The following is a 15,146-nucleotide window of genomic DNA, read 5'->3' as shown; positions in this document are numbered from 1 at the left end:
AATAACTGAATTTGAAAAGCACAAAGCTAGATATCTGTCGTACCCTTGTGCACACATCATAGCATTTCGCATCAGTAATGCTGTCCTGGACAACTTTCTGCCAATGTCAAGTACCACCAGTCGCTGCAATGGTCTACCTGCTTGGAGAGCTCGGTATAAGAAGGAGATCTATCTCCCATTTGAAACTTCATACTTCAAGTTGGCATCAGTGCCTCTAGAAACATGGGCCACATCTATCTGGCCGTGTGCACAATTTTTGTATATTTTAAAAATGTAATAGTCGTTATAAAGGTCACCTGTGCATCCACAAAACGTACAAATCTGTCATCAGGGTACAAATCCGCCAGCGTATGACAACCTCCCTGCTCACAGCATTTAACTGACACTTTGAGCTCAAAAGGGTGAATGCTCCATATCCTCAGGTCTGTCCCAGACGGAGCACTACCCATGTCTCTTAACTGCTTTGAACCATACTCGACAACCTGTCACATAAGCAGGAGATGAGAGTAAACCCCATTTGTGCCAGCAACAATCCTATACCCCAATTGTCTCCATCTGCCAATGAGGGCACTGCATGATGCAGCTGAACCACAATGTAATAAGCTTCCACTCTGGCAACTTCAGACCACCCTTGGCCGATTCCCTCTTCAGCCTGGTCAGTTTAAGTCTACTAGGAGTGTGTTAAATTCTGTGAACACCTTTTGTGGCAACCCAATCATTGCTCTTGGAACTCATATAAGCATCATGGCAGGAAAACCATTTTTGTCAGAGCTACTCTGCCCATGACTGACAACTGTAAAGTATTCCACAACTTTTTGGGGTCAGGAAGTTAGGTCAGCACCGTTCCATATTAAATTGATAATTCTTAGTAGCATTGTGGAATGCCACAAATTCTTAAATTTTTAAAATGTGTGACAGCCCAGTCTTGCCCCACCACCGGAAGTCACTTGACCTGCAGTCTCTCGAGGCATCAGAGTGGAAATAATTTCTTTTCTTTTCAGTTGACACACAGACATGACAAATCCCTGAACTCCTCCAATGTATGTAATTGAATTAGGATCAAATAGGTGAGATGGCGTATGTAGACTTAAGCATCATGTGTATAGAGGGACACCACATGAGTGGTCTCCTCCCACCTAAATCCTCCATAATCTCTATAGACTGCACAGCCATCAGCTCCAACACAAGGGAAAATAGCCAAGAGGAGAGGAGAAATCCCTGTGTGCTCACCGCTCCAACTAAACCTTACTGAGACCACCAGACCAGCTTGCACGTTTACCAGGAAATTCATATACAATAGCTTGATTTATCTGATATAGTCCTGACCTTGTCCTACCCGGGCAAGCACCTCCCTCATATACTCCCAGCTGACAGTATTGAAACCTTTCTCAATATTGTATTTTCCAAATAGTTATAAGTGGGAAATTAGCTTTAGCATAGCTATCAAGGGTATTAGGAAGCTTTTAACTTCAAGAGTTGTTTGTAAGAGCAACATAACAGCAAGGATCGAAGATGGTAATGACTTTCACTCAAAGAGATATTACATAAAGATAGAATTAAGATGAGCCAGATAAAAGTTTAAAGAATAGGAATTTGTGTTGCAGGGAGTCTGCATTTGCAGAACTGTGCCTTGGAACAACAGAACGTCAGAATGCAGGGGCTGCACCACTTCGGTACTATCATACCAAAATACCTGACTAGCCCACAGTGCTGTACTTGTCCTTCTAACCTTGCACATTGACAAGCAATTGTGGCAACCTGAAAGGCATGACACTCTAGCCCCCTCTCTTAGGGAACAGTGGAAAATAGGTCAGTCATTTTCATACATTATCTCAGACACACATATCCATAGGAACAGTAAAAAAGACACAACGAAAGTACACAATATATTTATTGCAACTAACAATCTATTATGAAGCAAAGTTGATGGGATTACAATACTAGCAATAATTCTGAAAACCAGAATAGCAGTTAGAAAACTGTATAAAACAAATAGTGCCACACCATAATGCAAATTTAGTGGCCTGAGCCTACCCTGTAATTGTATGTGCAGGAAGGCTTATTATTATTATTCATGATCTCCGGGAGTGGAGAACCCCATACCTATGTTTGCGTAGTCAAGTGGTCCTCACAGGGAAGTGTAAACCCAGTTTACACAAGCTGCACGCCCGGTGGGCATCAGTTCCCCAGACTTGTCAACTATGCTGGAATCCTCCACTCTAAAAATAAACACTACAGGACCTCATTTATAACATTAGCTTTCTACAGTGAAGAGCTACTGTGATATGTCTATAGAAGCCTGAAAATGATTGATGAACGGACAGAAAACAAAACCTGGCACTTATTATGCCCAATGAACAGTCAGAGAATGTACAGACAGAACCCCTATAAAGAGGCTGCAGAGCAAGTGAAATTAAGTGTGTTTTAAAACAATGGCACAAAAGAAAAATGTGCAATGTGCAACAATGCAAGGAAAAGACACAGTGGTTTCTAGAGTGCTAAAATATTAGGCATAACTATAGTGTCCATGCATAGGCCTCATGACATTAGTACATGGTCTAGCTTTAGACGATTTTGTAACAATTATAAGAAGCTTAGTGCAGTCAAAAAGGTTCTAGCTGTGTCCGTAACATCATGACATTTGTCAGTACTCTTTTATAAGTGCTCCATAATTGTAAGTTATGCAATGACCTGCTCCTTTCCTTGTATTCAAAAGCCAAGAAAAATAGACAAATTAAATGTTGAGGGGTGTGGAATTCCTATAGCCTGGCACACAAAACATATTGTATTGGGTCAAGGACAACAAGTTTTGTTGTTTATTTTGTCATTGGGACAAGTAGTACTAACCCCTTGCAGCACGAACCCTTTGGCTACCAGTTTACAGGAAGGGGAATTGTCTGCAGTTGAGGTACTTTTTGTGTCCGTATGTTAATTCTGTTTGAACATGTATTTATGGTTCATTAACGCAAAGTCTTTATCATTAGGGTGATCGCACTAAATAAACGCTGTAAGATCGCACTGCACTACTGACAGTTGTTCAAGTAAAAAAAAAAAAGAAAAAAAAGTGTGCTTACATGTTTGAAAAGTTCAACATTATGAGGCTACTTATAATGGTCCCAGAATACTCTCTGACTAGATGTAAATGTTTGCAGAAGTTTGTGAGCAAGATTAATGATTCTTTCCTTCCGAAATAAAATGTTCAGAAAGAAAATGCAAGTAGGAAAAAAACATTTTAGTAAATTAAGGTCTAGTTTTAGCTACTATTTATTTGAAGCATCATTCAGTAAATTGTGTTGATGCATACTAATGTTTCCTAAAAAAAACATTCATTATGGAAAAGCGGTGTAAACCTTTTGAATTAGATTATGGGAAACATGAAAATAAACAAGCACTGGCAAAGCCAACTGATCTGACAGTTTTTTGGTTTTGTCAATGTGTGTCTTGTTTTGACATGGGTCTTGTAACCATTTATTGTGGGAGCTGCCAGGTTATCACCATTTTAGCAAACATTGGCAAAAAGCAAATAAATGTTTTTGATCCTAGAAAGTACACATTGCCACAGTAGTTCCTGACACTGAACAAACTACTTTGTGTGTCAATATGCTCCTTATGGAAGAGCAGCATGATATCACTCACATTAAAGCTAGTTATAGATCAATAGAATTTTTGTCAAAACTAAATGTCTTGGTTAACGTCAGACCTAATTAGGGGCCCAATTTTTAAAGTCACAAAAATGCACCCATGGTATATGTGTTTGAATTAGTGGTTTCATGAATTCATAATAAGTTACAGAAGTAGATCAGGAAATTGTACTCCTAGAAAATATTTGTGAACTGCATTTTAGCACACGCAAATGTGTATGTGTAGATTTGCTCATGTGAAAATCTATTGAGTGTCTATAAGGTCACTTTCCCGGCAACCACTATTTTCTCAACTCTGGAAAAACTTCTACTTCTGCTTTTGTCACAAGTAAATTTCCAGCCTTTTTTAGTATGAGAAAAGAGTAGAGAAGAGCTGGTGAAAATCCTTAAAACATGCAAGTTAGTAGGTTTGCAGAGGTTCAAAGGCATTCTAACCCTGGAACTATTGTTTACTGCTTCTTCCAACCCCAGTGTGTAGATCTGTGTAAGTGTTGCAAATTACGGAAATTGCTGTAGCAGGGCTTTAAATTGCTAGTATTCAAGCACTACTATAGTATTAGCCCTGACATTATCAGAGCTCCTACATAATGAGATTGCTGACAATTTGTCGCTGCACTACATGACACCAAAGGGACAAGTATATTTAAGAAGCAACCTGTCCCATGGGCACATAGATATTTTATTAATTTCCAAACCCCTGAATATAACATGAAAAAAATCAATAAGAATTACCAGTAACTTTGTTCTGGTATTGCCACACGCGTTTGACTTTCCAGTTAGCTCTGGTTTCCTTTATTTAGCTGGCTACAGGCTGTACAAACTGAAGCTCAATAGCATATGTTGTAAATCAGCTGTATGATTCAGGGCATCATATGAAATAATGGTGCTTTGTATAAAAATCAAACACTGGATGTACGAAGGGACATAAAAGGACAGTTGTTATTCATTCGTTGTGAAAATGTACCTTTCTGTGGGGGTGCTTTCAAAAGTACTGCAATATTAAAGTTCGAATGGTTCTATACTATTTGTCTCACTCAACCCATTTAGATTAAATATCAGCAGTCTACACACTTTTAAGAACCAAGGGCCATATGTACGAACACTTTTTCCCATAGACACAGAATGGGTAAAAGCCTTTGCTACATCTGGCCCTAAGTCTGGAAAGTAAAAATATAACAGTTTTAAATACCACTTGCTAAATGAAATATATTCTGAAAATAGTACATACCCTTGGTTGGCGGCACGCATGAATCTGACTGTTTCTGTTTGTTGTTACATGGTAGAGGATTTCAGGCATGTTTTTAAACATATCTAATTTATTGACATGCACCTAAAGAAAGGCAATGTAAATTAAAACATTCTTATTAATCATCTATTTGTGCTTTGAAAAGGATGTAGATTGTTACATAAAATTTCATATATTAAATATTCATGCAAACGCAAATATTTAGAAGAGATATATTTTTAAGTCAGGACCAGAGGCTTCAGATTATGCTTTACTTTCTTTATTGGCTCAGCAGCCTAACCACATATAACAACCATATCAAATCAAATCAATCTTTATTCAGATTTTACCCCATAAAAGATGTACAGCTTCTTTAGAAGGCAAAAAAATGACATTCAATAAAATATATCTGCACACTAATAATAAATAGATGAAAACTTTCATTTTAATGAGATTAACCATTATTCAATCTCGTAATGGAGGATTTCTAAATGCATATATGTTTTCCTCTGTTCTATAGCTCATAGCACACATTTTGTCACTGCATAGCATATCTCTTTGGTGTCCAATTTACATAAATTATTAAAAGCTTCTATACAATAAAACAATTTGTTAGTAATAAATAAAGGTTTTAAAAAGTGTTTCCTGAAATCATGGTATAGTTTGCAAGAAATTATAAAAAGCATCTTGGATCCGGCACAGGGACCCTTCGGTAGGTTTTTACTCCATGTCCCCATATTTGGGAAAGCTACTACATAGTGCAATGTCCTAAAAGGCATTCGGGTTAAATAAAATCTTTCTTGATTTGGTACTATTAACAAATAATTTCGAATAGTCTCATTAGCTTCGATCATATAATGTGCTACTGTCGATTTCTTACATTCTCTACTAAATCTGTCACTTTCTCTTTGCCCCATTAGTTGGTATTTTAGTTCTTTGTTACTGAATTGAAGAATGGTACCTGGGTCATGTAAATCCAGATTTATACTTTTCAGAAAATGTTTTAGATGCACAAACCATGGGATTCTATCCCAATGTTCGAGTGTTAAGCAATCTTTAATAATCTCTTTTGTAAATCGTGTCCCTTCTTTAGACCAGAAGCCGTGCCATGCCAATAGGGCACTTGTGTATAGTAGGTCTTCTACATAGGGGCAACCTAATTCCCTATGGACCATGTATGTCGAGGTGGTATTAGGGATAGCAAGTAGTCTGCAGAAGAATGTATTCTCTAATACTTGTAACGACTGGATCTCGGGTATTGAACCCCATAGGGCAGAACCATATGTGATGCTAATGTTTTACTTCTATAAATTTGTACCATTTCCCTGAGGGGTTTATTGCCAATTTTTCTCGAAAATCTAAAAACGGCCTCTGTACACTCAGGTATGTAAAACTACTTACCTCCTCACACTTATGACCCTTAATAAAATATGTTTTCTTTCTAGCCTTACCCAGGCCACATGTCATTACAACTGTTTTGTTCAGGTTCAGGCACATAACTCTCCCCTCCATAAACTCCACAAAACCCTCAATCAACTGCTGCAGCCCGTTTGCATTTCTTGACAGTAGGACCGCATCGTCTGCATATAGAAGGACTGGCACCGGGCATTTCCCTATTTTAGGTGTATCAATTGCCGTATGTTTTAGGTGGGCATCTACCCCATTGATATAAAGGAAAAATAGAAGGGGAGCTAAAATGCAACCCTGTTGTATGCCTCTCACAATCCTGAGACCTGGGGTACATTCACCGTTCCCCCGTACCGCACTCGGGCTGTTAAATGATTATACAATTGTGCCAGAAAGCTGATTATATCTGGGGGTGCACCCAAGTCTGTTAAAACGTTCCATAGCTTTGCATGATTCACTAAAACAAAAGCACTGCTAAGATCTGCAAAGCAGAGAAATGCATGGCCCTTTTTTGTTCATGTGTATTTGCTTATTATTAAATTGAGATTTATAAACTGTTCTAAAGGGCCAGCCTCGGGTCTAAATCCCGATTGGGCCTCTGTAAGTATCCGGTTATCAATTGCCCAGGACTCTAATCTTTCTAGAAGTATTCTCCCTAATAGTTTGATCAAAGAGTCTAAAAGGGAGATAGGTTGGTAACATTTAAGGTCGCCCCTGTTTCCCTTTTGAAAAATGGGAACAATTATACTTTCTGCCACGAAGTTATAATATATCCATTTATCACACTAAAGAAAAAAGTGGGTCAAAATGGAGCACCATAATTCCGTATATGTCAGATAAGCATCTACTGGCACACCGTCGGGGCCCGGTGCCTTCCTTTTCAAGCATCTTCCCAGGGCAGGTCTTACTTTCTCTAAACTAATCATATTCAGAAAGGGTGGCTTTATCTTAGTTATTCCAACATTCAATGAGTGCATAACCAAATGATCTGGATTAAATATTGTATCAAAATGGGAGAGCCAGTCCACTGATGGAACATGTGCAGTAATTTCATGTACATCTGTACTTTTAAGGAATGGCTGGTTAATAGTTTTCCAAAATAGGGTACTATCTCTCAGGGCCGCTGCTTGCTCAAGTTTATCCCATGCCCTCCCTCTCAATTGGGCCTTTCTCATCTCCAATGCATGTTTATAATTAGAGAGTTTGATGGAAAGTTCTTCCCTTTTTCTTGGTCGGGCCTGTAAGGCTTGCTTGAGTTCCTGACTTGCTTGTGAGCAATTGCGATCGAACCAGCCATGTTTTACCCCCTTTTTGCTTCCGGATGTCAATTTTAGACTCCCGGAAATGGCACTGCTGAGTTTGTTAAAGGACACTAAGATCTCTAATGGACATTAATAAAATTCTGTGCATGTTAAAACTTCTTGTTTATACCCAGTCACGATTTTCTTCATCAAGTCTATTTCATTTATCCCAGTCCATTTTATAGCAATTTAATTTTCCCATTTAATTCCTATATTTGTTGCTAATTGTTCTCCTATATTGTAGGGTTCAGCTAATCTCAGGGTAAGTACCAGTGGGTGGTGATCACTAAATGCAGTTGGCTTAATCTTTAGTGGTTCTATCATGGCAAAGTTATTCCTAGAGGTTAATATGTGATTAATAGTTGAGAAATGCCCTCCTCCTCTGAACGTTGGGTGCTTCTCTGAACGCTGGGTGCTTCTCTCCCTTCGCCCCCTCTTGTTCCACCAGTTCCAGATCGTATCTAAATATTATCTTCTTCAGTGTAGTTCCATAGCTGTTATGTAAGAAAGGAGGTTGGGCAATTACCCGGTCATCAGTGTGTCTACATGCCTTATCTGTAGTAATCTGGCACGTCCCAATGTTAAAGTCTCTAGCCCATATCAGTATATATGGAGATATAATATAATTTAGGAATAGGTGTAGATCATCCTGAAGGGTTAGTGGCACAACCTGTTTTGTATCATCAAATTTATTATTGTAATAGTTGATTAGCACAATACCTATAGTACCATTTATACAAAAGGTATAGAAACTGGTAATAGGGAGAGCTAAGAAAATATTTTACCAATATGGACGGGATTAATGTTGGAATCAGTATGGCTAACCCCACCTTAGCTCTCCCGCTAGGTGAGGGGGAAGCTGGTGTAATATGTGTGGAGTATCCTTCAATGAAAAAGAATCCCGTATGCTATGTCTCTTGTAGGCAGATTATGTGTGACAAGTTTAATATTGACTGCCATTCCTTTTCAGCCAGTTTGGTTTTTACCCCAGCTATATTCCATGACATAAGGGTAATTAAATCCCTTGTTAGAGGCCTCCCCTCAATCTCAACACTACCATTGTGACTTGAAATGTTGGATATTGATTCTGTAATGATATTTAACGTTTCATCTGGGGCAAGCAACCCTATTCTATTTGTATCCTCCTGCTGTCAGACCAGTTCCTCACTATTACTCAGGAAGATGTATTGATTAAAATATTTTAGATTGTCATACTTATGCAGGTTGCTGGCTACTTCCCTCGTGTCCCCTGAACACCTTACACCTTGAATATTCAGCAGTCTATAGAAATACCCTAAGGGGACAGCCATTATCTCCCTTCTTGTCTTTTATCTAAATCTGACAATAATTTTCCCACAAAGCGAGGGTCACGAAATTTGACCACAATGCAATCTCCCTCTTTTTCTTTTAGATATCCCACCCACCGAACTCGTCTTGGATATAGGATTTCATGGGACAATATATCAGGTGTGCATATATTCATTGACATCCAGTGTAATGCTTTGTTACGTAGTTCTGGCCAGGTCTCAACAATGTCTGGTCCTAGTTTAGGTACATTTTTAAGTATAATTGTATATGGAGTAGCGTCTGGAGGTAGTTGTAGAGCCTCTTTCGCGGATCTATCTCTGTTCACCCTCTCCCCCTATGATTTGCATCTAATTGTCTCACCTGGTTAGTTATAGGTGCCTTTAGTTGAGATAGTTCCCACTATACAGAGTGATGGTTTTCCATATTACTTTTGTTAGAGTCCATATTCCCTGTCATAATAATATCCCTGGTACCTATCTCTACTTGATTCTCACTCAACGCCATATCACAGCCAGACAGGATTTTTGGCATTGAATGCCACATTAACGTTTTTTTCTATATTACTTACACATTCTTTTATCTCCTTAATTTCCAGAAATACTCTGGATTCTATATTGTCTAGTTCAGTGGTTCCCAACCTGTGGTCCGGGGACCCCTGGGGGTCCGCGAAGCCTCCTCAGGGGGTCCGCAATTGCTTACAAAATCAAATAATATTAACAGATTAGGCCCCGAACTTTCATTAATGTCTCAGTTGGGGTGGGGGGGTCCTCAGATTCCAATAATGGTTCAATGGGGGTCCCCGGGCTCCAGTAATGATAAAGTGGAGGTCCACAGAAGCCAAAAGGTTGGGAACCACTGGTCTAGTTTACTATGGAGCTTCTTAAACAAAGTTTCCATGCTTTTTAATACAGGACCAGCATAGGCTGTTGATGCGGCTAATGATTTTCCTCCATGTGTTTCATGGGTTATTTTCCCTCCATTGGTTGGCTGTAATAACGGTATGAGATTAGATTTTGTTATCTGTCTGCTCCTCTTCCTCTTGGGTGGAGGGGGAGTTAATTCATCTATGCTAATCAGGGGTTCTATTCTTACTGCTGAATCTGTTGGTACAAACGGGTCTAAAGGAGGCTTAGAGACCACACCAAGGGTACCTTCCTTTGGAGATTCTAGTTCAATAATCTGGTTAGCAGCTTCTGTGCTCGCTTCTATAATGAGCTCATGTAAAACACTTTTGGTGGCCACCAGGCGAGCTTCATCATTGATAATCTCTTCACTTAGTTTCCTCATTGCATCTGTAAGATAGTTAGTGATCATATTGGTAGAACTGGAGGGTATTGTACTAATGCCATGCCCTACTTGGTTCTGCTTCCTTTTCCCCATGGTTTAATATGGTCTATAGATTGCTAAATAGAGTTATCTTTACTAATCAAGCAAGGTTATACTAATCTACAGACCAAAAAACCAAGAGAGTATGTCCAGCTCAGCCTCCTCGGGCTCTGATGGGTGTAGACAGGCCCGCTCTTGGCCCAGTCATGCGCCCGGGCACGTCCCGCAGAGCGGGAGTGGAGCGACCTTTTCATTGCAACTCCGGGCACAAAATGGCAGCCGGCGGCTTCTGATGCCACAAAGGAGTCTGAGGCTTGTGGTTTGGGCCCCCGAAGCAGCGTAGAGTTTGTCCTGCAGAGCGGGAGTGGCGCAACCTTTTCACCGCACCGCCATGTGCAAAATGGCAGCTGGCGGCTTCTGATGCCACAAAGGAGTCTGGGGCTTGTGGTTTGGACCCCCCAAGCAGTATAGAGTTCGTCCTGCAGAGCAGGAGTGGAGCGACCTTTTCACCGCGTCTCCGGGCGCAAGATGGCAACTGTAGGCTTCTTATGCCGCAAAGGAGTCTGGGGCTTGTGGTTTGGGGTCCCCAAGCAGCATAGAGTTCATCCCCATATCAATGTGAGGGACTGGAAGGTTGTGCGTGCTACAAGATGGCAACAGCATTTTAGGAGAGCTCCGCTGCCTGGTCCTGAGAAAAACAACCTGCTGCCTGGACCTGGACCTTTCCTTGGGCCTGGACAGACCAGAAAATCCCAGGGGAACCACCTGCATCAACCTGCCCCAGTGCTAGCTGCCTTGAACTCTTGGGGCTGCTGCTGTGGGCTGTGATCAGAGAGACCTGAGAAAAAAGACCTGCCACTGATGTGCCAGGCCAAGGAAAGGCTGCAGGAGCCAGACGCAGCCCCAAGTCTCCTGAGCATTGTTGAGGCCTGGGCTTTACCGAGCTTGCTCCTTTCCCGCCCGTGCTGTACTGGACTGGCAACTGTGAGCCGTGGGAGGAGGAGTTGTATTGCCAGGGCTCGAGCCATGTGGCAGTGAGTGGCCTTGCACAGCGTCCCAATGTAGTGGCGCAATGGAGGGAGGTCCCCTCCCTCCCTTGCTCTTGTGAATGGGGCCCTGGAAAGTGGCACGGTGGGGGTCCCTCTCTGCTGAGTCACACCATTGGTGGTCTGCCAGAGGAGGCAGGGAGAGTTGCAGTGAGCCACACACCTGGGGGATTCCCCCTGAGCCTCTGAAGAAGCCTGAACATCAGCCCTGGGACATTTGGTGACTGCAGGTGGGTCCTGATTAGACAATGGCTCCTCCCTTGGCCCCAACCGACTGCCCCTCACTGACTCAGACAGGGACCTTGCATAAAAAAGTGTGGCACGGGGACCCAAGGCTGCTTGGTTCCTCCCAGCTGGGGGGGGGGAGCACTTGACAGGCTTTAAAGCTACACTCTGGGAGGTGTGAATGGAGGGGGACAATGCCATTGGGGGGTTCAAGTGTAGGCCCTAAAAATACAGTGACATAACAGGAGGCCAGAGTGGACCTTAGACCCACCCTGTCCTACCTAAAGATGGTCCCTGCCGACCCTGACAGAGCCCAGATAACCAGATGCTGAGGGAGATCCTGAGGCTGCTTGTGACAGTCCAACTGCCTGATGTGCCTCATAGCACAATGGGTCGGATCAAACCAATGAACAGCGGAGCACCATGCCTCACAGCCATGGAGGAGATCATGGAGCTGAAGGGCTCCCCCAGTGACTCTTTTGACCCCACATCTGCTGCCGCGCTTCTGCCGGCCCCAGGCGCAATAAGCTTTAACTGGTGCTGGCAGAGATCTGTCATCAAACTGACACCCTACCCCTGATCCTGAGGGTTCTTAGAGAAAATCTATGCAAACTATGGGATAGGCCTCTCCATCATTCTTCCGCCCTACAGGACATCACCACAAAGGTGGACGACCACTCTACCAAACTCATCTGCCTGACAAAACCTTTGCAGCTCCTGGAACACTGGGCTGAAGACCCTGAGGGTCAAGCCTACCGTAACAACATTCATCTGGTGGGGCTTTCAATAGGAGTGGATAGGTCAGATGCAATACACTATGTGGAGTCTTGGCTTTGGCGGAGCCGGTAGACCCAGCAGGCCTCTCGCCTAAGTACGCAGTGGAGCGGCACACAGGGTCCCGACCCGTTGCTCCCTGATGCTCTCCCCAGATTTTACCTTGGCAGTCAAAAAATCCAGGGCATCTTATCTAGTCCTGGCCCCTTGATATACCTCCATCAAAAGAATAGTGTCCCGAGATTTTCATATTTGATTTTTGTTTTGTATCATTAGAGGAGTTATTTAGCTTGGGTAGACACTGCTAATCCAGGCACATTTTTTGTGGACGACATTTTTTAAAGTGACAGATGTGTTGTAGTGGTCGTGTTATATTTCAGGAACCATGAGACCTCAATACCTAATGTTGGTCATACAGAGACAGAAAATAGCTGCTCGGAGCATCCCTTCCACCATTTTACGAAATGGCAGCTCTATAAGGATGTGATTTAGCTATCATATCGGGATTTTATTTTAATATTGTTTTTGTTTCAGGTTTTCTGTGGATTCAAATTCGTTAACATGACTGAAGCAGGTGGTAGCAGAGGATCTGTATCGCCTGAGAGAGTATTGCTAACTACAAAATATCTGTGTCATATGCCAAACTAATCCGAAAGAAAAGCTAACATCAACTGCGACTGGACAGAAGAGAGTTTGAGATGCTGCAGAAATGCGATAAGACGAAGTTCAGAAAAGAGTAAAACTGATGGGCGAAGAGGATCAAATGTTTTATCAACAAGTGCTACAAGTCATATACATTGGAAGAAAGCCTGGAAAAAATTGTCAAAGAAAAGCAGAAACCAGTGAATCACAATAAGAATCCGAGTCTTCTGAGAAAGCATCGACACCCACACGCAATGCCCATCCACTTAGAAGCTCAATGGCTACCCCTTGTCCACCTCCAACAACTTATCAGAAAGCAGAGGATCTTTAATGTGTTATCTGTGGTTTAACCAGAACAAGGGCCAAAGGGATGGACGAAAGAACTAAGTACAGAGTATGTGAGTCGCAAAGGGCAAACATGTTTTTATCTGCAGCTAGTTTATTCCAAGGTGAAGTATTCAGTCGAGAAGCTGATCTAAACAGCGAGGTGAATGTATCTGCAGTGGATTTTAATGCCCAGCCGAACTGCATGAATACACGCATTCAAAAATATGAATGTACAATGAGCTCCCAGCAGCAACTTAACCGCCAGTATTCAGTTAAGTTTGCGCTCTTTGAAAAAGCAAATGATGTTTTAGAGCCTCTCTTGAGTACTAGCTACTGGTTCACACTCAGTGTGATCAGAGAAATAATGGTCAATGATAATGAAACTGTAATGACCCATAATAATGAAATTTAGGTTTTTCTGGTAAGAATGTACAATGACCGAATTCGATTTAGTCAGTCTAACAAAAAGAATGAGCCACTTATGGTGGTCACAGCTGATTCGACTCCTGAACTTCTTGCTGCCAAAATAAGATCACAGGATACAGTAAAATCAGCAGGAACCATTTTAAGGAAGGTCCTGAAAGATTTAGATTTTAGACTTAATGTCAAATGTTGTAGTGCCCCAGAGCTCCGTAAATCATGGGAGTCAACAAGAATGCGTGATGTTGTCTTAACATTTTTTACATCAGTTCTTGAATTCGGAACAGAAGCCAACAACACTGATGATGGCTGATGATCCCATGAATCAACAGGTTTATGCTGTGCAAATGTACCGTCTTTTCCAATTCATGTTTTATTAATTACATCATGGCCAAAAGAAAACGCAGCTACCCATGATGGTTGCCCACGCAATCTATGACAAGTGCAAAAGTAGAGAGCTAATCAATTCAATGAATAGGATTGGTGAATCAACAAGGTATAAAGAAGTAGTACGGAGCAGGAACTTGTTAGCAGCTCATGCTGTAAAATCTTGTGAATCTGAAAGCACATCACTTCCAGGTCACTTTGCCAGGAAAGGATTTACAATTGCTGCTCTTGATAATTTTGATTTTGAAGACAGCTCTTTTTTGTCTGGAACATACAGCACACATGATACTGCCACAGTGCTTTTTCAAGACTGCACCAATGATGTAGCTGCTGGAAAACAAGCTGTGACAACTGTTGACGTAAACAAAGATGCAAACGTTTAACCCAACTGCCTTGCTAACGTGTGCAAAATCTCTATAAGCCATCAACACGTCCCAGTCTGCCAGAAAGTTTCAAAGTGGCTGAGGACATAGATCTTTTTGCACCTGATGCTGCCTTCCGCTAAGCTGATTTAACTGAACTTATCATATTGCTTATTTGGTGCAGAATGAAGGATGAAGAAAAGTCAGTTCCTCCGTGGGCTGGAATTCATCCTTCAATCTCCCAGAATACAGCCCCAGTGAAGAAGGTTGGGTTTTTACAAGTAATCTATCTATAGTCACAAACTATGCAACAGTAGATACACCTCTAAATAAAATTCCAAAATGTGCGTGCTCAGCTTCAAGATCAGGCCATCCAGGCAATCCAGCCAATTTTCCGTGATTGAGGTGTTTTCTGTATTGTAGCTGATATTTTTATGAGCAAGCCAGTCGAATTTGATTATCTTTATCCAATGATTGGCGTTTTCCACATTACAAAATTTGCGTTGCAGTGTGCAGGAAGTTATTTCAGTGGATGTGGCAAGACGATGCACTTATTGAGCCCGAAATCTTTGGAAACAAAACTTAAGTCAGTCTTGAGTGGAACTCATTATGTTCATTAGTTGCAAGGTATATTCATCATATCTGAGGTTATAGAAACATTGTGTTCTAATGCTTTCGGGAACAGGAATGACAAATTAGGTTTTGCATATCTTATCTTAGACGGGAACAAGGCAAAGGGTGCACTTCATTCAAAA

At 41.6% G+C, this 15,146-nt stretch overlaps 1 protein-coding gene across 1 annotated transcript in view; it reads right to left on the bottom strand.

Moving 5' to 3' along the window:
- DCLRE1C (DNA cross-link repair 1C) overlaps positions 1-15,146 on the bottom strand; it is a 344,756-nt gene that overhangs the window by 172,727 nt on the left and 156,883 nt on the right. The window contains exon 9 of the mRNA XM_069228721.1: positions 4,870-4,971. Within this exon, the coding sequence (XP_069084822.1) occupies positions 4,870-4,971 (102 nt within the window). The remainder of the gene's footprint in view (positions 1-4,869; positions 4,972-15,146) is intronic.

This window comes from Pleurodeles waltl, chromosome 4_1 (assembly GCF_031143425.1).
Source record: "Pleurodeles waltl isolate 20211129_DDA chromosome 4_1, aPleWal1.hap1.20221129, whole genome shotgun sequence".
NCBI lineage: Eukaryota > Metazoa > Chordata > Amphibia > Caudata > Salamandridae > Pleurodeles > Pleurodeles waltl.
Note: the sequence above shows the minus strand (reverse complement) of the source record. Positions and strands in the feature narration are given on the sequence as shown.